Source organism: Capra hircus, chromosome 1, assembly GCF_001704415.2.
Source record: "Capra hircus breed San Clemente chromosome 1, ASM170441v1, whole genome shotgun sequence".
NCBI lineage: Eukaryota > Metazoa > Chordata > Mammalia > Artiodactyla > Bovidae > Capra > Capra hircus.
In genome coordinates, this window is record NC_030808.1 from 86,708,427 (window position 1) to 86,731,116 (window position 22,690).

At 38.0% G+C, this 22,690-nt stretch overlaps 1 protein-coding gene across 4 annotated transcripts in view; it reads left to right on the forward strand.

Moving 5' to 3' along the window:
• The window catches only part of PEX5L (peroxisomal biogenesis factor 5 like), a 281,260-nt gene continuing 259,544 nt past the window's right edge, over positions 975–22,690 (forward strand). For all 4 annotated transcript variants that reach the window (XM_013964473.2, XM_018047532.1, XM_013964476.2 and 1 more), the window contains exon 1: positions 975–1,383. In XM_013964473.2, the coding sequence (XP_013819927.1) occupies positions 1,363–1,383 (21 nt within the window). In that variant the 5' untranslated portion in view covers positions 975–1,362. The remainder of the gene's footprint in view (positions 1,384–22,690) is intronic.

A 22,690-nucleotide genomic window follows, 5' to 3' on the forward strand; every position in this document is an offset into this window, starting at 1 on the left:
TCTTAACTTTATGAAAAGCATGTTATGCTATATGCAAGATTTGGAGGATTATATCATGCCATATATAATTTGGGGGATGTTGTGCAATTGGAGATCTTTACCAACAAAAGTAGGTAATTACAGTACACACACATACACCAGCCCATTGTTTTGTGTATATACATTTATAATGTAAACATTGCATCAGACTATCCAGTCTCTTAAACCTGAAACATATTGAAATGCACTCTACCTATATATTAAACACCCATTCATTCAACAAATATTTATAGGGTGCGTACTATGTGCCAGGAGGTACTGTGCTTGTGATACACCCATGCAAAAACAGGTACACTCCTTCCCCTAAATATCCCTGATCTCATGGAAATAACACTGTATATATTGAAATAGACAATAAATAAAATAAATATATAAAATATACAGGATGTTATGTTAAGTGCTAGGGAAGAAAAACACATCATGCAAGGCCCTTGGAGACTGGAGTTTGCTGTTTTAGGGTAGCCAGCAATGAATTGGAGGTGGGGTGAATTGGGGGGTGGGTTGAGTGTAGAGAGGCACGGAGGGACACGGAGGTAACTTGTGAGAGCTGAATCAGAACAGAAATAAACTCTTCGGAACCCCCTCCCCCCCCACGCTGGGTTTATTTAATCTATAGGATGATGGGCTTATTCGATATTGATGGCTCCTGAAAAATGCATATTCCTCCTACTTTTTCTTGCAACTAGCCTCCAGCTCCTCTGGAACCTCCCCTAGAAGCCGTTGCCCCACCTGACCACCGCCACCCACCCGGGCACTTGGCCGCCACGTGTGCGCATTCCCGAGCACGCGCGCAGGGGGGCGCGCGCCTCCTTCGGCCGAGCCCAGGGCCAGCCGGGGACGCGTACGCGCGTGCCCGGCCCCGCGGGCTCTCGGCAGGGACGCGGCCGGGAGGGCGGCGCGCGCCCAGCTCGGCAGCTGCTGCGGCTGGTGTGGGCGCTCACGTCAGGGCTGGGAGGAGGAAGGGGTTCGCTGTGAAGAGAGTGAGAGAGACATGAGGTAGCCAGGCAAGAAACGAGAAAGTGTTCGGCGAAGGAGTGAGTTTTAAAGACGCCCGGCGAGCAGGACCGTGCCTGCGGGAGAGCGTGGCCGCCTGGGCTCCTCGCTTCATCCGCGCGCTCTCCAGTGTCCCCTTTCAGCACCCCGAGCGGAGAACAGTTCCCCGCAGCCCGCAGAGCTTCGGGGGCCGCTGGCGGCCGGGCTACCTGGAGCCTTCCGCCAGGCTTAGGGGCACCCTCTGAGAACCCACCTTCTCTGTTGCCGTGCAAGTGAACACGAGGGGAAGCATCCGGCAACCTCAGGGAGTCCTGAAGAAGCCGAAGCAGAATGTACCAGGGACACATGCAGGTAAGACATTTCCATCGAATTGGATAGGAATCTTGGGGACTAATATAAGAGCAAGGCGGTTCACCAAGTTACTGTGGTCAAGTACTGCCTCCATACAATTCAACAAGTGAAGTGGTGCGACATGACCATGACATTTCAGTCCAGGGCTGTAGGAAAAACCAGACGGGTTTCTGAGGGTGGGTGAAGGGGAGGAAGACCTCAAAACTTCGATTAGGAAGTTTGTTTTATGTGTATTCCCTGAGCCTGTTTCTTTAAACAAGATCAAAGAATCCGAAAGGAGGAAACCTGGAGATGACCGTGTTTCCGTTGTATTCTTATTGATGCAACTCAGCATGTATGTCAACTGAAGGGCAAACAATCATAGGAAAGACAAAGCTTTTCTTTTATCATCTGCGAAGGTTCTTGACGTTTGGAACACTTTGCCACTTTCGTATTATTTTTTAAAGTGATCATTTAAAAAATGGTTTGTGCTGTATTTTTCCCACTTCAGATGATGGGACATGGTCACCTATCCCTATAGTCACAGGATGACTTAGGATGAATTTCAAACATATGTCCAAGAGGCTCTAATGTTTTTCAGAGGAGGTGCTGTCTCTGGCTATTAAAGCTCATCTGAGCTGAGCCACTGCTTCTCTCTGATGTTCTCCACTCTCTTGGGCAAGATTACTTTAACCTTGACTCCAGTTTTCATTCACATAGTTGGTTCTTCCTTATAAAGGCAGGTGCATGCTCTGGGTGGAAAAAAATGAAATACCAACTCAGCTTCCTAAAGTATAAACTGAGCTTTTATTTTATTTCTTTTTTTACTGTTCCTAAATGTTTTAGTCATGGACTTGATGTTTGGGCTTCCTTTCCATTACAAAGATGGTCAACTACAGTTATCATACGTGATAATTTCACTCCAGTGTATAATGTGCATGAATGTTACAAGGATGTTACTTCTGTATCTTTAGGGCAATTGAAAAACAAATAAATTGACATGTTATTGCATTTATGACTTAGTATTACCCAATATTTAATTTCTAAGCCTGTGGAGAAATTCTTTTGGATTATAATCTAGTTTTATATAAAATGGTGTTGTATCATATTCCAAAGTTTTATAAGAATTCTGAATCAGCACTATCAGAATTCTAAAAGCATTTCCCATACTACTGACATCATCTTGTTTTGAAAATTATTAATAGAATTATATCACAATTGTTAGAAATAATTAGTACCTGAAGTGTATTTCTAAATACATACAATAAATACTATCTGCATGTTTCTTATTAAAGCTACACTAATTGAGAAGTTAAGTAACAACCATTCAAACAATGACAGCTAAAAAATTAACAAAGGGTTTTTACCATAGTTTTATGCTTCATCTTCACTCCCAAGAATGGTACTTTTAATTTTATGTATGATCTATTTATTATCCCCAAACAGTTTCTCCACAGGAATAAAAATAGGAAGATTTTAGTAAATGGAGTCAGCCCTCAGAAAACTGCTCATTCACACAAAATTCATAATTGACTACTTGGGCAATTTAATGAAACTTTCCACATTATTTTTTGTTTGAAAATATGTTTTTGTGAATGAATAATGCAAGCAACAATCTGATAAACTCAGGTAGCCCCCAAATAATTTAAACTCAATTTTCTGGATATTTAAAGGAAAGGCATTACTGAAACTTGAATTGCCCAGAATAATGTCTGATGGTTTCATTTCACTTTGAGAGAATAGACAGAATGTAAGACTCTGCATATGCTTCTGCCTTAATATTTTTTGCTTGTGCACTGCTGTAACAACAAATATGATGGCTTGCAGTAAAACTCACAAATCTTTGCTGCCAAGCTTAACTTGGAAACATTACTAAATAAAGACTGTAATCAATATGCTTGCCAAAATTTCAGAGCACAATACTTTTTTCCTATTTGCTATTGACCATTGATATTAACTTCTAAGGCTTTACTAGTTTAGCAGCTAGTAAATGATATGATCATCTGGTTGGGAATACTCCCTCCCCAAACTAAAACACTTATTACAACCTGATTTGTAATATAGCTATATTTTAAAACCCCAGTGTCTTTCCCAGAAAATAGTATTTAGCCGATGTACAAAATCCCCATGGTGTTGATACCTTTAGATTAAATAAAGAATTTTTCCTTATCGGAAACAGCATCATCTTCCTGTGCATACCTGACTCTAATCACAAGGGAGAAGAAGCATAGCCCAAACATTCCAAAATATTTGTAATTTAAAATCGGAATACATATTTGGTAAAGTGGACCAGGGATGAGCAGATTTACTAACATTTTTTGCCAACTTTGGAGTTTATTTGAACACTGGTGTTACTTGGCTGATACCTTAAAACGGGAGTGCAACAAAATATTTGCAGTCATTAACTGTGCCTTCTAATTCTTGTCTTTTCCAAATCCAAAAGATTTTTAAATAAAATGCTTTGTAAATAGACAGTCTGAAGTAGGGGAGGTGTTCACATGAAGTTTTCAAAAATTGTCTAAAACTCCTGTGGTACCTTTGTTATTGCAACTTAACAACTTTGTAAATAAAATCTATTAATTTTGATACATATGTCTAATTCATCCAGTTTACCATAGAAACTGCATTCATTTTAGAAGCCACAAACTTTCAAAAACACAAATTTGATTTACTCTGGTAGTTCGTTAGAAGATAAAAGTTGACAAATGACAACTATTACAGATAGATAGCACAGCATAATGGTATAGATTTCTTGGTTTCAAAGTGGATGCCACAGGTATATTTCTTAAGAGCAGGCCCAAGAGTTGTACCATTTTTCCAGGTGCCTCACCAGTTATTTCCAAGGGGAATTCATCACCTCAGCAACTTAAGCAAAGGTTGTTTCTTTAGCCACTGTTTTAGATTTCCTTCTTTTTCCCTTTTGACCAAGGGAATCAGTGGTGTTTAAATACACTTTACCGTCAGTTCTGACCAACTCTCGATTCCTAAAATAGATGACCTGTGCTCTTAAACCCTCCAATACCTCTGTGTGCTCTGCAGTGCGATGCTTATTTGTGTATGTGCATATGAGTTAACACTGCCAATTAGAGCAAAATAATTACATGTCTCTGAATGTTCCCTTAACCAAACGTTTTTCTGGAATGGTATAAATACAAAGCAATATAATCTCAATTTTGAACTAATTTTTTTTAATTTTTAATAAAGGATCCCCAGTAGAATTTTTGTTACAAAAGTTATTTCAACTAAAACTGAGTATATTTATTACACATGAATTTTTTTCTGAATAAATTGGAAAAGAAAAAAGTTTTTTCAGAAGACAAAAAATCTGTTCATAATTGTAACTGATCTCTATGATAGGCATTGAAAACAGTCTTTTTTGACTTATTCAAACCTGCCAAGGAAAAATTCCATACCCTCTGGCCTCACAGAACATTAACTAAAGAAAATTTAAATGACAAAATTTACAAGATTATTAACAGCTCAACAAGTAGCTATTCATTTATCTTCCCCCAAAAGGGTTTTGTGTTTGTCTTAAGTTTACTTAAGCTTTTTAAAATTTTTTCATGAAGTTTGGAGAACAGCTTATGTTAATACATTAGGTCTGGCCACTGGAGACTCATTTGATTCACTAGAAACAACTAACATAAGGTCCTAGAACGTTCTCAGCATCTATAACAGCAGTTTGTCATTAATGATACCTAAAGCAAAACTGTGAAGTAGGTAATATTTGTCATAGATATTTCCAGTTTTTAAAAAGATCCATTTTTTCCCTTCTGATGCCACCATTTTCTATCCTGTGTCATTTCTTTATCAACCCTTTGCTAACAAAAACGTAGTTAATACCAATATACCACACATGCACAAACACTACAGGGATATTTACATTTTTAGAGGGAAATCTGTGAAAATCAGGAGGCATTTTTGGGGGGAGGGGCAGAATTTGTGAGGAGAATGAGGTAATGCTAGCTTAAGGCTGGGGTTGATTGTGTTAATTTGGTCATGGATGGACATGAATTTGAGCAAACTCAGTGAGATAGTGAAGGACAGGGAAACCTGGTGTGCTGCAGTCCGTGGGGTTGCAAAAAGTCAGACTCGACTTAGTGACTGAACAACAAGCTGCTGCCCTCACCTTTTCTCTCCCCTCAGCTCAAATAGTACCTGCCATTCCCCCTCAAATAATCAGTGTTGATACTCCTTGAGTGAATTTACTTCAGACATAAATGTATTGTCCAAAATTAACTAGAATTCTCTTGAAGAAAATTCATGTACGGTGAAACTGATGCTCTAAATTATGACACAAGCTCCAGCAAGATTCCCAAGTGCTTCCAGTATATTTATAAGCAAATCATGCTTGTTATGAGAGTAATATTAAGCTCCTAATATTTAGAAAAATGATAATATGTATGGTATAATATTGCTGAATATTTGATTAACCTGAAACTCTCACTCCTCAGCTATACTGGCCAACAGTTTCCTTTATAGATTTACTATAAGAAACAAAATATGTTCTTCCTAGATTTTGTTTACGGTTTATAAACATTCTTCCTAAAAACATGTGTTTGAAGGAAAAAATTCCAGCATACAAATGTTTTGACTCTAAAAACATTTTTAAAGTAAAGAATGAGAAAAAGGTTAAAACAGAACTTGTTAATTTTAAAAGCCCGAGTCTCTAGTATTCCCACTACCAACCTAAGAAGCACTGAGATGTGATGTACCATGTAGTCAAAACATCTGGCAGGCTGCATTTTTACACTTTTCATTGAGCTCTCATGTTTCCAACACAGGCATAAGCTAGAGCTGTGTAAAGACTTTATATTCTAGAATTAACTTCTTGATATTTTGATAGAATAACTGGTATGCATTTCCTACACTTAGTGAAGGTACACTCCACCCTAATGTCTCCTTGTGGTACCTAAATCCGATCTGGGTGTTTGGGGACATCTAAATATGATGTCCAGAGAAGGCAATGGCAACCCACTCCAGTACTCTTGCCTGGAAAATCCCATGGACGGAGGAGCCTGGTAGGCTGCAATCCATGGGGTCGCGAAGAGTCAGACACGACTGAGCGACTTCACTTTCACTTCTCACTTTCATGCATTGGAGAAGGAACTGGCAACCCACTCCAGTGTTCTTGCCTGGAGAATCCCAGGGATGGGGGAGCCTGAAGGGCTGCCGTCCATGGGGTCGCACAGAGACGGACACGACTGAAGCGACTTAGCAGCAGCAAATATGATGTCATTTCAAATACACCAGTAAAGAACATAGAGTTGCCAAGTTTTCTGAAAAATAAAACCTCTTTATGATTCAGACTTCGTGGAAGGGAAAAATCATCTTTAGCCTGTAACCCGTGGATCAGAGAGCAGATGCTATGAATTGGGGGTTACATCTCTTTCAGAGACCCCTTCCTTCATCTCCACCTCACTCACCCACTTCTCACCCCTTCTCACCTATGCTGTCCCTAGGAATACCAAACAGAAGACTTTCTCCACAGCCTGTTAAGAAATATCTTTATGTCTTATATATTATTATGGTATACAGAATATAAACAGGAAGATAGCTAATACCCTATTGATTGACTATCATGACCATTACTAATTGTTCAGAGCCCAAGGTCTAACACAGCACACTGTCAGGATTGTCTTATAATGTTGTTTTTCATGTATAAATATGTTATTTGTGACATAGAAGACACCTGCATTATAAGAGGAAAATGTTCTTTGTCAATTAATGATTCTTGGCTAATTGGATATCCATTAAAAAAAAAAAGTAAATCTTGACTTCTATTTTGCATGTACATAAAAGTCCATGTCAAGTAGGTTAAAATAAGAGAAAATATTTATGACCTCGCAGGTAGGCAGTGAACATGTAAGAGAACATTTACCAGTAGCCGTTTTAATTTCCTTGTTTACTCTTTCTATTATCTGTGTCATTTTGTGGACTGTTTTTATTGATTGATTTTTATCTTCATTATGAGCTGTGTTTTTCTGCTTCCTTGTATGCCTGGTACATTTTGATTGGGTGCCAGACATTGTGAGTTTTACATTGTTGGGTGCTGGATTTTTTTTTAATTATTTTTTTTTAAGTTTTATCTTTGGACACAATTAATATACTCAGAAACAGTTTGATCATTTCAAGGTTTGCTTTTAAGAATTCTTACATGATACCAGAAGCTACCAAAGTATTTTCGTCTAGGGCTGATTGTCCTGTTTACTGTGGTACTATCCTTTTGAGTACTTTATCTGACGTCCTACTCATCCGAAGATTTCTTGACTTGGCTTTGGGAATGTGGACTCTTTATAACCCCATGTGAGCTCTAAGAATTTCTCTGCCTGCTCCTTTCTGATGGTGTAAGGGTCATTTTCTCACATACGTGGTCAGAACTCAGTGGAAAACAGAGGAGGAAGCCCCTGCATTTCTCCAGCGTTCTCCCTCTGTTCAGACTTCTCCCTACTACTCTGCCCTGTGTATTCTAATACCTGGGCCTCCTAAACCCTCCACTCTGTCTCCTCAGCTTATTGAGAGTATAAGAGTTTTGGGGGGTTCTTGCTTCCTACATTATGTCTGGAAAACTTTTTCCTGGCAGTAGGCTAGGGCAATTATAGGACTCACTTTGTTTTCCTTCTCTCAAGGATCCAATCCTGTAAGGCTTTTCTTCCCAGTGTTTAATAACCATTTGTTTGTATATTGTCTGTTTTTTTCCCAATTTTATTGGGAAATAATTGACGTACCACACTATATAAGTTTAAAGCATACAATATGATAGTTTGATTTACTTATATTGTGACGCAGGTTCAGTTACCGTCCATTTTCTTGTGTAGATACAATAAAAAGAAAGAAGGGAAAAAGGAAAAATTTCTTTCTTGTGATGAGAGTTCTTAAGATTCACTCTAACAACTTTCCTCTATGTCAGATAGCAATGTTAGCTATGGTCCTCATGTTGTGCATTACATCCCTAGTATTTATCCTGTAACTGCAAGTTTGTGCCTTTTGACTACCTTCCTCCAGTTGCCTCTCCCCTCCCCTCTGCCTCTGGTAACCACAAGTCTGAGTTTATTTGTTTGTTCTTAGTTTCCACATATAAGTGAGGTCATACAGTATGTCTTTCTCTGAGTGACTTATTTAACTTGGCATAATGCCTTCAGAGTCCATCCATGTTGTTGCAAATGGTACAATTTCCTCATTTTTATGACTAATAAAATTTTACATATATATATATATGTGTGTGTGTATATATATATATATATACCACAACTTCTGTAACCATTTATCTACCAATGGACACCAGCAGACATGAAATAGTGCCAATGGACACCAGTAATTTTCATGTCTCAGCAGACATGAAATAGTGCTCCTCTGAACGTGAGGATGCTGATATTTTTTGAGTTAGTGATTTTGTTTCCTTTGGATGTATTCCCAAAAATGGAATTGCTGGGTCACATGGTAGTTCTACTTTTACATTTTAAAGGTCCTCCGTGTTGTTTTCCATAGTTATTGTACTGATTTGCAATCCCGCAACAGTGTACAACAGCTCCCTTTTCTCCACATTCACACTAGCATTCGTTATTTCTTGTTTGGGGTGATGGCCATTCTAACAAGCATGAGATGGCAGCTCGTGATGGCTTTAATTCGCTTTTCCCTAGTGCCTAGTGTTGTGGAGCACCTTTTCATGCACCTGTAGGCCTTCCTGTACCTTTTCTGGAGAAATGTCTACTCGGGTCCTTTCCCCATTTTTTAATTGAGCTATTTGGGGTTTTTTTGCTATTGAGTTGCGTAAGGTCTTTATATATTTTGAATATTAACCCTCTATCACATATAGTTTGCAAATATTTTTTCCCAGTCACATAGATTTTCTTTTCACTCTGTTGATGGTTTCTTTTGCTGTGTGTGCAGAGGCTTCTCTAGTCTGATGTGGTCCCACTTGTTTATTTTTCATTTTGTTGCTTGTGCTTTGGATGCCATACCATCATTTTTGACTGATCTGTATTAGTACTGTCATACTACTTCTCCTATTAAAATTCCATTAGATAAATGACCATTATCACTCTCCATGTGAGATTTCACTAGATTGATCATCTTTATTATTTTTAGACAATGACCATTAAAAATTGTACAGGTGAAAAATAATAAGCTTATATAGATAGGTAACATTTGCTTAGCCACCATTTCATTAAAGAGAAACCCGCAGAACTCTGCCAGCAGCTTTCAAATGGGGGTGAACCTGAGCCAGGCAGGAGAGTTTGCATTTCAGGTACATATACAAGTCCCCAGAGTCCCTGCTCATACATAGGAACCACCCTGAAAAGCCAGACAAACCCTGTAAGTAGGAGTTGGTATAGCAAAAACTTTTTTTCCAAACAGAATGCCATATGGTCATCTATAACTCATGGAGATTCTAACAGCTGATTGGTGGTGTTATGCTGCCAGAAATCTACCTAGGGAGCCACAGAATTCCCACTCCCACCGAGCTTCTTAAAAACTATGCAGTTTTTAAAGCCACTGGTATGGTAGAGGAATTCAGAACCATTTCAGATGAGTAATCATAGAAGGAACTAGGGATGTTTGGCTTGGAAAGTAAAGACTCGAAGAGATCATGATGACTTTATATAAATATTAGAATGGATTTTATGTAAAAAGGGAATAGTCTATACATCCTTGAGGGTTAAAACTGGTAACCTAGCAGGGTGAGATAAAGTTTCCTCAAGGCAATGACTGTGAGAAGACCCTGGATACAGTACCCCTTTCTCAACTATAGTGAGCTGCCTGCTTGGAGACGGAAGAGGCCAAGAGTAAAGGGGAGCCGAATGGGAGCAGGGCACAGTATCCTTGTGCATACGCAGGCCTCTGACCCAAGACCATTATGCCTGTGGATGAAAGTACTGAAAAGCACCATGAAATGGCATGTGTGTTTGGGTATGCATGTCTGTGTGGCCCACCCAAAATGTAGTCGACTGAAGTAATGACCTAAAATAAGCAAAACCCAGTGTGTTCTGGGGGAAGAATTCCCCGGTTTCTTGAAAGTGTATAGGCAAGCATCAGACAGAGACACGCCAGTACCATGAGGCAAAGTGCTCAAAACTAGTGAAGAGTCTGAAAACACAGAACCTTGTCAAGATGAGAAACAGGAAAACATTTAAACCTCTTAAGATGAAGCTGCTGGAGCTGCAAAATATGTTTTCACCTCCTTTCACACGGGTGTTAACTGTAACATATGAAATGGTATCTTCTGATCACGCTGGGATATAACATCTGATTGGACAGGTGATTATGTGCACATGAACGATCTGGGAGCTGGTTGAAAAATGCAAAATCTCAGGTCCTTCTTCATAGCTACTGAATCCGAAACTGAATTCTCCAATATACCCATGATTTTTACACACATTAACATTTAGGGTGCAGTGATCTGAAAACATCTGCATAAAGAACAGGAGCTGATCTATTGCACTGAGGCCTTAGCGAAAAGCTTAATTCTTGAATAATTTTCTGACATCAGAGAGGCACAGTGATGAGGTACCTGACAGACAAGCTGGCAAGAGCAACTACCACAGCTGTGGTTGAATAAAATTTCTTTCTTATATTCCTATCATAACCTCTACCCAACTGGTTATACTTTCTCCATCTGGAGAAAGCTCAGCAAACCTATTATGTTCCAACTGAATAAAACAAAATTTTAAATATTTAAAGAACTATTATGTCTTCATCCTATTAAATCTTTTCTGCTCCAAGATAAACAGCCCAGTTCACTCAATCGTTTCTCATAATGACATTTCTGATGTTTTAATGGTTCCATGAAAGTATGGCCCTCTGAACAAGACACACAGCTCAAGATGTGATCTACCAGGGCCATGCACTGTGACATTACTTATCTCTTGGGAAAGACATCTATTCAGACAGCTGCTATAGCATCTTTAGACTAAATTGCCCTCTAAACTGTTCTGATGCTTTACCGGTATTAGGTCTTTATACCAGAATAATCTTGAATCCAAATATGCTCATTAGAATATTCTAGGCTAACAGTTCCTTATGTATTCAAAAATTGCAATAATGTTTAGTTTTGAGGTCCCAGAATCCTGTTTGAAGGACTCTTGAAATTGTTTTGTTCAATCATCTCATTTCACAGATGAGGAGACTGAGGTTGAAGAAAATAAGATACTTGCTCAAAAAGTCCCATATAACTTAGCAGAACTAGTACTGGCATGAAAGCTGCCTTCTACTAGTGTGTTACTCCCATTACACTACTATGGTTTTGAATTACAATAAAAAAATCTAAGGGAAAAGTAAGCATTATAATAAACTGCTAGATGTTTTCAAATGTTCAATGTTTGGCATTTAGTCACAAAAAAAATATGTCTTCCTGCTTTTTAGTGTAACTATTTAATTTTTTATCTTTTTTATTTTTAAAAATTCTTATTTTATGTTGGAGCATAGATGATTAACAATTAACAATGTTGTATTAACATAGTTTAATTGATTAAAAATGTTTTATTAGTTGATCAACAAGGTATATAGCAAAGTGACTCAGTTGTATCTATTCTTTTTCAAATTCTTTTCCCCATTTAGATTATTACAGAATATTGAGCAGCATTCCCTGTGCTATATAGTAGGCCCTTATTAGCTCTCTGTTTTAAATATAGCAATGTGCACGTGTCAATCCCAGAGTCCCAGCCTATTCCTTCTCCCCGTTCTTGCCTGCTGGTAACCACAAATTCATCCTCTAAGTCTGTGAGTCTGTTTCATAAATAAGTTCATTTGTATCATTTTTTAGAGTCCACATATAAGTGATATCACATATTTGTCTTTCTCTAATTTACTTCACTTAGTACGATAATCTCTAGGTCCATTCATATGACTGCAGAAGGCATTGTTTCATTACTTTTAATGGCCGAGTAAGATTTCATTGTACATATGTACCACATCTTCCTTACCCATTCATCTGTCAGTGGACAGGCTTGTCCATTTAGGTTGCTGCCATGTTCTGGCTATTGTAAACAGCACTGCCCTGAACACTGGGGTGCATGTATCTTTTTAAGCCATGTTTTCCTCCAGGTATATGCCCAATTTTTAGCTTCTTAAGGAACCTACTCAAATTGAATATATAAAATATATAATATATCAGATATTTTATATATTCAATTTGAGTAGTCATTTGTTTGGCTGATGATATTAAAAAAGTCTAGTCTGTAAATCTGTTTTAAAAGTAGAATGAAGTGTGAAAAGCTGTATCATTTTTATTTCCTAAAAGTGTTCCTCACTGTCTCTCCTTGGACTGATCAGATTGACCATTTAAGTGAACTGGTTTGATAGGTTCTTAGAACTAGTTGCCTAAAAATACAAGTAAATCTATCAGGCTTTCTTAGCTGTTAAGTGACAGAACACAACTGTGGCTCATTTAAGCATAAAGGGAATTTATTAGAAGTATATTTGAACATATAAGCATAAACAATTGATAAGCATAGAAAGAATGATAGAAATAGAAAAATCACCACTTTTGCAATCATAGTAAAAATTGATCCAAGAGAGAGAATAAATGATCATTGGATGCTAAATCTGATGAAGGGGGATTTGAGTATAAACAGGATTTACATGACCTCAAAATGTCACCCAAGTAAATTATAAAACAAAAAATAGTGCCTTTCCCATGGAGAAACTTCACCCTAAGTAACCAAAGTCAACATCACCAATACGGTGATCAACTGAATGTCCGTCTCTGGATGCAATGCCCTGAGAAGGGTACATCACTCCTGTGAGGATGCAAAACTTGCCTCTAATCATGAGAAAATCTCAGATAAATCTAAAATGAGGGATATTCTATAAAAAGTAGCAGATTATGTTTTTTAAAAAATGTCAGTATCATGAAGAACAAAGAAAAACTGAGATGTTTACAAATTAAAAGGAGTCTAAGGAGACCTGAAAAATGCAGTATGTGATCATGGACTGGCTCTTGGACTGGGAAACAAAATTGTCATAAAGCACGGCGTTGGCGCAACTGAAACCTGAATATGGTCTGGAGGTTAAATTGGTGTTAGTGTCATATATATTGATTGATATATGATAACAATAGCAGGAGAATATCTTTGTTCATATGAAATACATGCTGCAATATGAAGAATTATAGGGGCGTAGTGTAGGTAGCCTACTCTCAAGTGATTTGGAATAATGAAAATAATAATATGCATGCTATTAAATATGATTGCCTATATAAAGAGAGAGAAAAAGCACAAATATAGCATAATGTTAGAAATTGGTAAGTCTGGGAAAAGGGTATTATGAGAGTCCATTGAACTTACAATGGTATTACAAAATACATAAGTATTACAGGAATACTTACAATTTTTATGTAGGCTTGAGATTATTTCAAAGTAAAAAGGTTTTTTTAATGTTTTTGAAAAACACCCCTAGAACTAGACTCTAGATGGAAGGACCAAGAAAACCCCATGCTGGAGCTTCAGCTGCTGCCCCCCACGGCCAGGATGAATGTTCTCCCATGCCTGTGTGCCCCCAGGTCTCCATTTAACGTGGGCTCAGGTGATGCTGCTTGGTGGAGCTGAGATTACACTTCCATATGCTATCTGCAAGGTAGTCTGGGAAAGTGCATGTCTGCTTACCACCAAGATTCCAGAAGTGGACAGTTTCCCAAATATAGGATGTAGATCTGAGAAAGTTAAAAAAATTAAAAAGCCAATGTTCAGTGTAACATGCTAGAGATGTTGTTTAAAAGTAAAATAGACACCTCTCTATCTTGAGTTAACGAGTTTAGTTGGCCTTGACGAATAAGAGTTAAAAGAAAATAATTCTCCTTAAGCCCTGTGCTCATTTGGCACTACCTGCCTTTACATGGGAGAAGGAAAAGGCAACCCACTCCAATATTCTTGCCTAGAGAATCCCATGGACAGAGGAGCCTGGTGGGCTGCTGTCCAAAGGGTCTCACAGAGTCGGACACAACTGAAGTGACTTAGCGTGCATGCATGCATTGGAGAAGGAAATGGCAACGTGCTCCATTATTCTTGCCTGGAGAATCCCAGGAACAGGGGAGCCTGGTGGCCTGCCACCTATGGGGTTGCACAGAATCAGACACAACTGAAGCAACTTAGCAGCAGCAGCAGCAGCAGCAGCCATTACATGTAGGAGAATACAGTAAAGCTAGAATATATTGGTTTATTAAACCATGCAGCAAAGAAGAGCAGAATGACCGCTCATCAGGGTCCATCTACTGCTCACTTCTATTTTTTTGAGAAATTAGAAAGAGCTCTGTGAAGAATTTGGTAATTGATCAGGGAATTAAAATACATATCCTGTACTTTAGTTATAAGAACACTTTTTCTTCATATGTAAGAATTTAATGTGGAAAACTGGATGCATTATTGTTTCATAGTCATCCAAAGAATGATTATAATATAGATGCCCTACGCATTTGAGTCATTAATACTGATATGCAATCTATTATGTAAGTCTTTCAGAAGATTTATATAAGAGAAAAACAAAGTGTTCTTAAAACACTTTTTAAAATAAAGCTTGGGGCAAGATTAAATTAAAACAGAATCTTGGAGATATAAAGCTCTTTAGAGTTCACAGAGCACAACTTTGTCATTTCACCTTTGAGGAAACTGAGAGCTAGATCTTGATGGCTTAGACTTCTGTAATTAATTGCCTTCCCCAAAAATAAGAGGGGTGGGGAAAGGATGCTGAAAGGCTTTGATGGCATGCATCAGACATTGCTTCATGATTCCTTACATTTGAAGAGACTGCAGAAACAGACTGCTTAAGAGCTTGGGCTCGAGGTCAGACATCAATTTCAAATCCTGCTTCACCATATATTATCTGTGGGATCTTGCTCTTACGACTTATCCTCACTAAACCTCACTTTCCCCATCTGTGGCAAGAATATAATAAATGTACCCATATGTTGTGATGATTTTTTAAGGATTTACTCTTAATTTTTTTTAATTGAAATACAGTTGATTTACAACATTGTTTTAGTTTCAGGTATACAGCAAAGTGGTGATATATATATATTTTATTCTTTTTTAGATTCTTTTCCATTATAGATTATTATAATATATTGCATACAGTTCCCTGGGCTATACTGTAGGTCCTTGTTGTTTGTGTATTTTATATGTAGTAGTATATACCCATTAATCCCAAACTCCTAATTTAGCCCTCCCCCCAGTTTCTGCTTTGGTAACCATAAAGTTTATTTTCTATGTCTGCAAGTTTGTTTTTTAAATAAGTTCATTTGTATCAATTTTTAATCAGTATATTTTATTGAAGTGTAGTTGATTTACTGTGTATTAATTTCTGCCATACAGTAAAGTGGTTCAGTTATACTTATATCTATATTCTTTTTAATGTTCTTTTCCATGATAGTTTATCATAGGATATCAAATATAGTTCTCTGTGCTATACAGTAGGACCTTATGGTTTATTTATCCTATATATAAAAGCTCACATCTGCTAGCCCGAACCTGCCATTTCACTCCTCCTCCAACCTTCTCCCCCTTGGCAACCACCAGTCTATTTTCTATGTATATGATTCTATTTCTGCTTCATAGATAGGTTCATTTGTATCATATTTTAGATTGCACATATAAGTGATATCATATATTTGTCTGACTTACCCCACTTAGTATGATAATCTCTAGGTCCATCCATGTTTCTATAAATGACATTATTTCATTCTTTTTTATGTTGAGTAATATTCTATTGTCTGTATACACCACACTTTATCCATTCATTTATCAATGGACATTTAGGTTGCTGCCATGTCTTGGCTATTGTAAATAGTGCTGCTATGAACATTGGAGTGCATCTATCTTTTCAAAATAGAGTTTTCATCTTTCCTGACTATATGCCCAGGTGTGGGATTGCTGGATCATATGGGAACCGTTTTCTAGTTTTTTAAGAAATGTCCAGTGTTCTCCACAGTATCATGGATTAACTGACCATAAGTGCATGGGTTATTTTCTGGGCTTTCTATCCTGGTTCATTGATCTGTGTTTCTGTTTTTGTGCCAGTACCATGTTGTTATTGTTTAGTTGCTAAGTCATGTCCAACTCTTTGCAACCTTATGGACTGCAGCACACTAGGTTTCCCTGTCCTTCACCATCTCCTGGAGTTTGCTCAAACTCATGTCCATTGAGTCAGTGATGCCATCCAACCATCTCATCCTGTGTCAGTCCCTTCTGCTCCTGCCTTCAATCTTTTCCAGCATCAGGGTCTTTTCCAGTGAGTCAGCTCTTCACATCAGGTGGCCAAATTATTGGAGCTTTAGCATCAGTCCTTCCAATGAATATTCAGGACTGATTTCCTTTAGGATGGACTGGTTTAATCTCCTTGCAGTCCACGGGGTTCTCATGAGTCTTCTCTGGCACCACAATTCAAAAGCATCAATTCTTCGGTGCTCAGCTTTCTTTATAGTCCAACTGTCACATCCATACATGACCACTGGAAAAACCATGGCTTTGACTATATGGACCTTTGTCAGCAAATTGATGCCTCTGTTTTTTAATATGCTGTCTAGGTTTGTCATAGCTTTCCTTCCAAGGTGTAAGCATCTTTTAATATCATGGCTGCAGTCACTTCCGCAGTGATTTTAGTGTCGAAGAAAATAAAATCAGTCATTGCTTCCACTTTTCCCCTTTTATTTGCCATGAAGTGATGGGATGATGTCATGATCTTAATTTTTTGAATATAGAGTTTTAAGCCATCTTTTTCACTCTCCTCTTTCACCCTCATCAAAAGTCTCTTTAGTTTCTCTTTGCTTTCTGTCATTGAAGTGGTATCATTTGCCTATCTGAGATTGTTGATATTTCCCCTGGCAGTCTTGTTTCCAGCTTGTGATTCATTCAGCCCAGCATTTCACATGATATACTCTGCATATAGTTAAATAAACAGGGTGACAGTATACAGCCTTGACATACCCCTTTCTCAGTTTTGAACCAGTTTGTTGTTCCACGTCCAGTTCTAACTGTTGCTTAGACCCACACACAGGTTTCTCAGGAGACAAACCAGTACTTGAGTATACTATAGCTTTTAATATAGTCTGAAGTTCTAGTTCTGTGAAAAATGCCTTTGGTCATTTGGTAGGATAGCTTTTATGTTTTACAGAAATAGCAAAGTGTTTCGTATATATTATATGTGGAAGAAGAAGTTTAGCCACAGCAGTGCCTATTATATTTGGTTGTTTACAATGGTGACAGATGCTTGATTTTCTTCTTCTCTCACAGTTCTGGATTTTTTTTTTTTTTTTTTTGCATTTCCACATAACAGAACTCTTGCCTTCTGCACACTGACTATTTCCTCATCCTTTATATTCCACCCAAATGTTATCTCCTCGTGAGTGCTGCCCTGTGCCTGCACCACCACCCACTCACCTCCCCCCCCCCCCGCCACCGCACACACACAGTGAAGAATTAGGAACATCTTCCTCAATGCTTACTTAGCATCTTATATCCATCAGTAATACCACAATTAACATTTAGCTTTAATTATTTATTTTTGTCTCCCCAACTGTTTGTAAGCCCATCTGTAGCAGTGACTATATATGCAGTACATTTTTATATCCCTGGAGACTAGTAGTGCTAGGTACATATATATTGATGTAGTTTTTCTTGAATGAATGAAAGAATGAATTGGTGAATGAACAAATGAAAGAATGGAACAATGAACAATTGTAATACTCAGAAGAGTCCTTTACTATCCTGAATAAGGACTCCAAAGTGCAATTGGCATGGTCTTTCTGATTCTAAGACACAGAGGCCCCAGAAACTGGTTTATTCCCATGAGTTTCAGGGAGGAATACATATCAAGTGAAGTTTCCACACAGTTGAAAGAGAATCAATTACAGGGAAACCTTATAAACCTTATAATTAGATTGCCACTGTAATTAAGCAACACTTCGCTGTCAAAGCAGTCTACGCTGTTTAATGGGTTCAAATTTTTAAAGCCTGAGGACAGTTTGGGGCTGCAGATTCAGAAATATAATAGATTCTCCTAATGGTTTCTATCTATATCTCTAACTAGCCAAGGTCACTTGGAATTAGAATCCATGCCTCTAGCGTTCTAGGCACCTCCTTACCACTTCAGCTAGTTGTCAATAGTGATTTTGGTAATAGTGCTAACACATACATCCCTGAGACTGCTGAGACAACAGAACATCATCATTAAAACTGTTATACAAGGACATCTTGTTTATACCCAGTTATAAGTTTTGCTTACGTCTCTAGCCCTAACCTTTCCAGATACACATACACACACACACAGACCCATTTTTCTAGGAATCCAAGGAAGGAGCCACACTCACAATGGTCATCCAAGGGACATGTCTATTTTGTGAGCCTGTCTGAATACAGATATCTTATTATGTCTTCCATAGTTAGTCTGGTATGGGAGCCTCAATTTTGAAGGAATATTTCTTCTGATTCAGAGACACAGATTCAAAAATCACATGTCAAAGTTCTCTCTAATAGGAGAGAGGAAATAACTATGATAATGACATGTACCATCTAGGGGCAGACTATAAAAGAGAACCTCTCTGAGTGGGCTGAATACATAAACACTCTCCTTTTCCCTGGAGGACACAATCCCACACCCAGGCACATGATTTGGCAAGTGGAGTTAGAGGGTTGAGTTTCAGACCTGACTCGTGCTCCCTGATCCAGATATCCTTGGACAACCAATATGTACAACCAAATGTATGTGTGTGGGGGCAGGGTGGAGAGGTGTATAATGAAAAGTAGAGAAATGAACTCAATTTTACCAAAGATAATAAAACACAGATTGGATGTGAGTTTGCTAGTCTTTCTGAAAAATGGTTGGCTTAGAATATTTCTGGCTTTCCTTCCAGCTCTAGGATTTTATTATTTTCAGGCTCTTAATTAATGATCCAGTGCATCTCTAAGGGTTTGATAGGGGCAGATTTTTCCAGTTTACTTATAACCACATCATGGGAAATAAATTCAAAAGCTTTCCTAACATCAATATACTTGTTATTTCCTATGAAACCAAAGATCAACCTCTCATAATTCCTTAAGGGAGTGCTTCTTGGGAGGACCCTGCTCTACTTCTCTTTCCCATTCTGAAAATAACAAGAGATATTTTTTGACACAGCCACCCCCAATATGGCAGAATTGTCAGCTGTGATAGAATACTGATTATTTCTACTACAATAGTCACTTTTTGTGAGTGCCTCATAAAAGTTAATCTCTAAAATGCTTCAGTGAGGTTGGCAAAGGATGGATAGTTTATCTTTGTCATGCTGATAAGGAGAATGCAGCTCACAGGCTTTGACTGTCTCACCCAAGATTCTACATCAAATCGCTTGGAGACTGAAGACCAGAATCTGGGTCTTCAAATCTTTACTCTATTTCTTGAGCCCACATAGCAAATTCAGGCCACGTCTCCACATCAGTAACTCAGCTATTGCAGAATGACTCAACTAACAGGGGACAAAAGGATTTCACAAGTTTTCTGGAGCATTGCATGGCCTTAGAGGGTAGAAATCTCTAATGCATTCTTCCTGCCGCTTATGCAAGACAGATACTAAATCCATACAGCTCTGTCAATTCTCTGAACTCAACATCTGTATATATTAACTTAGTCCCTTGAGACTACCTTTGTCTATGATGGGTATACTCTCCTAGTGGAGTACAAACAGCTGTGGACATCAATCTTTTTGTGCAGAAAGCCTCCCCAGAATCAGAAATACCCAGGAAGCCAGGAAAACAGTAAGGCAATGGGATTAACTCAAGCTCAAAAATCCAATGTAGAGTCACTCTGTGTTGTATGAGTAGAAGCAAAATCCTGGATTGAATGTACAAATTAAATCTAAATGTCCTCCCACCCTTAGAATTTGTCACTCACCTAAATATTTTACTTTTATGTTTTATTTTGCACTTTGCTCTTATAAAAATTCTTACTTTAAGACTTTAACCTCTGTTAAACACATCACTACTTATTTGGGGGAGCTCTCTTAATTTCTTCTGCTCCTAGAGATTAATTTTTTGCAGGGAAAGAGAAAATACAAGTTTTCTTGAAAGAGAGCTCCTCAATGGCAGGATCAAGATTACTAGAATTATGCATAGATTTTACTAATCTCAACTGACATTAAAATATCTACTTAAAATAGAACCACCATTCCCTAATTTCTTTAAATTAATTTTAAACTTTCCATTGCTTTAGGAGTGGAAGGTCAAGAAATAACATTATAAAAATCAGAATGTAATAGTATTGATCAACTAATATAATATAAAATTTAAAGTACCAAAATAAAAATCATGCTTTCTTTTTAGCTGATTTTGTTAAAATTAATTTTTTCAGGGATTGACTTCTAGCGCATTCATGTGATCATGTCCTGGTTTCAGAATCAATAAGAAAAAAATGTAAATGTTTTGTGTTATATCAAGGAAGCACTAATCTAACTAATCACCTAGTTAAAAATTAAAGTAAAAATATTCTGTTCCTGGGCTTTCCTGGTACCTCAGCTGGTAAAGAATCTGCCTGCAATGCAGGAGACCCCAGTTCAATTCTTGGGTAGGAAGTTCCTCTGGATAAGGGATAGGCTACCCATTCCAATATTCTTGTGCTTCCCTGGTGGCTCAGACAGTAAAGTATCCTCCTGTAATAAGGGAGATCTGGGTTTGATCCATGGATTAGGAAGATCCCCTGGAGGAGAGTATAGCAACCCATCCAGTATTCTTGCCTGGAGAATCCCCATGGATAGAGGAGCCTGGCAGGCTACAGTCCATGTGGTCGCTAAGAGTCAGACATGATTGAGTGACTAAGCACAACACAATACATTCTGTACCTAGCTTCTCAAAAATTATTATTTTACCTGTGGCTTGTTCTGAACCTAATTCTGCCATCTTTAATAAATGTTTAAATAGTCTATTTTCAGGTAAAGAAATATTAAAGTAACTAAGCTGAAAACATAGTTAATCTGGCATTTATGCTCAGCCTAAATGTGTATCTACAAACCAATTATTTCTTTCCAACTAAATACCAGTACCACTACCTGACCAACTCTACCTGATCCAGCTCAAAGTCAACATGTTCCAAACTGGATTCATTATCACCACCAATAACCTCCAATAAAGCCTGCTTCTTTTGATTTCCTGGATGATTTAATAATGCCACCACTTACTCAATTACCTGTGTTGGAAACCTGGGAACCATCCTCTCCTCTTTCTCCCTCATCCAATCTTCTTTCTCTCTCATTTCCCAAATTAAATCTAAATGCTCCAGCACTTACTCCCTAATGCTCTTGTATCTGCCTTGTCTCTCCATCCATATAGTCACCATCTTAGAAAACGCTACTGTCTTGATCTGAAGAGTCACTCTGACTCCTCAACTAGTCCCTTTGCTGCCAGGGTCACATATATCTCACTGTCCTCTTTGCTACAGCATTAATTTCATGTATCACCTTTATATTTAAACTCCTGTCAAGGTACACCATCATCTGTAACAGCATTTTCCCAAGTGCAGTCTTCTCTAGAAAAGTTATCTAGAAAGTTTGTTATATTTAAACGCCTTTCAAGGTATATCATCATCTATAACAGCATTTTTCCAAGTGCATTCTTCTCTAGAGTAGTTATCTAGAATATTTGTTAAAAATGCAGATAACTGGAACCTACTATAGCCATTGAATGAGACCCCATGAAGATAAGCGCTGGGAATCTGCATTTTAACACTCTGCAGGTGAATTTCGTGTACACCGATATGTGGAAAACACTAACCTCCAAAAGATGTGACCTGTGAGGTCTTCCTATCTGGTCTTCTCATCTACGATTTCCCCATAAGCACCCTAGTCTTGTCTTGCCCAACTTTGGTATTTCGTCAAACTGCACACATGCTTCCATACCTCTGGCCTTTTCTAATGATATTCCTTTAACAGAACACCTACTGTCTCATCTACTTGGTTAATCCTTGCTCACCCTTCAAAATTCAGTTAAAGGAGTTAAAGGTTATTTCCTATAAGGACTCTTCCCTGAGTCTCCAGGGCTGAGGTAGATGCCCTCCTCTTTGCTCTCCTAGCCTGTGCAGACCTCTGTCTCACATCCTCTCACACTGCTTTCTAGTGAGTTCTCTTGACTGTGTCTTATTCATCTTTTTAACACACTTAGCACAGAATCTGCTCATGATAGGTGAACAGTACATGTTAGATTAAATGAATCATAATTCATCTTTTAATTAGCTTGAATTAATCCATTTGGCTTGAGTTAAACTTCTGGAGATTCCTATAGACCAGTATAGATTGAGAATCTTATCTGGGCTCTTTGAAGATAGAATTAAATTAAATTATGAAAATAGAATAGTCCCTTTAAAAACCAATTAATCC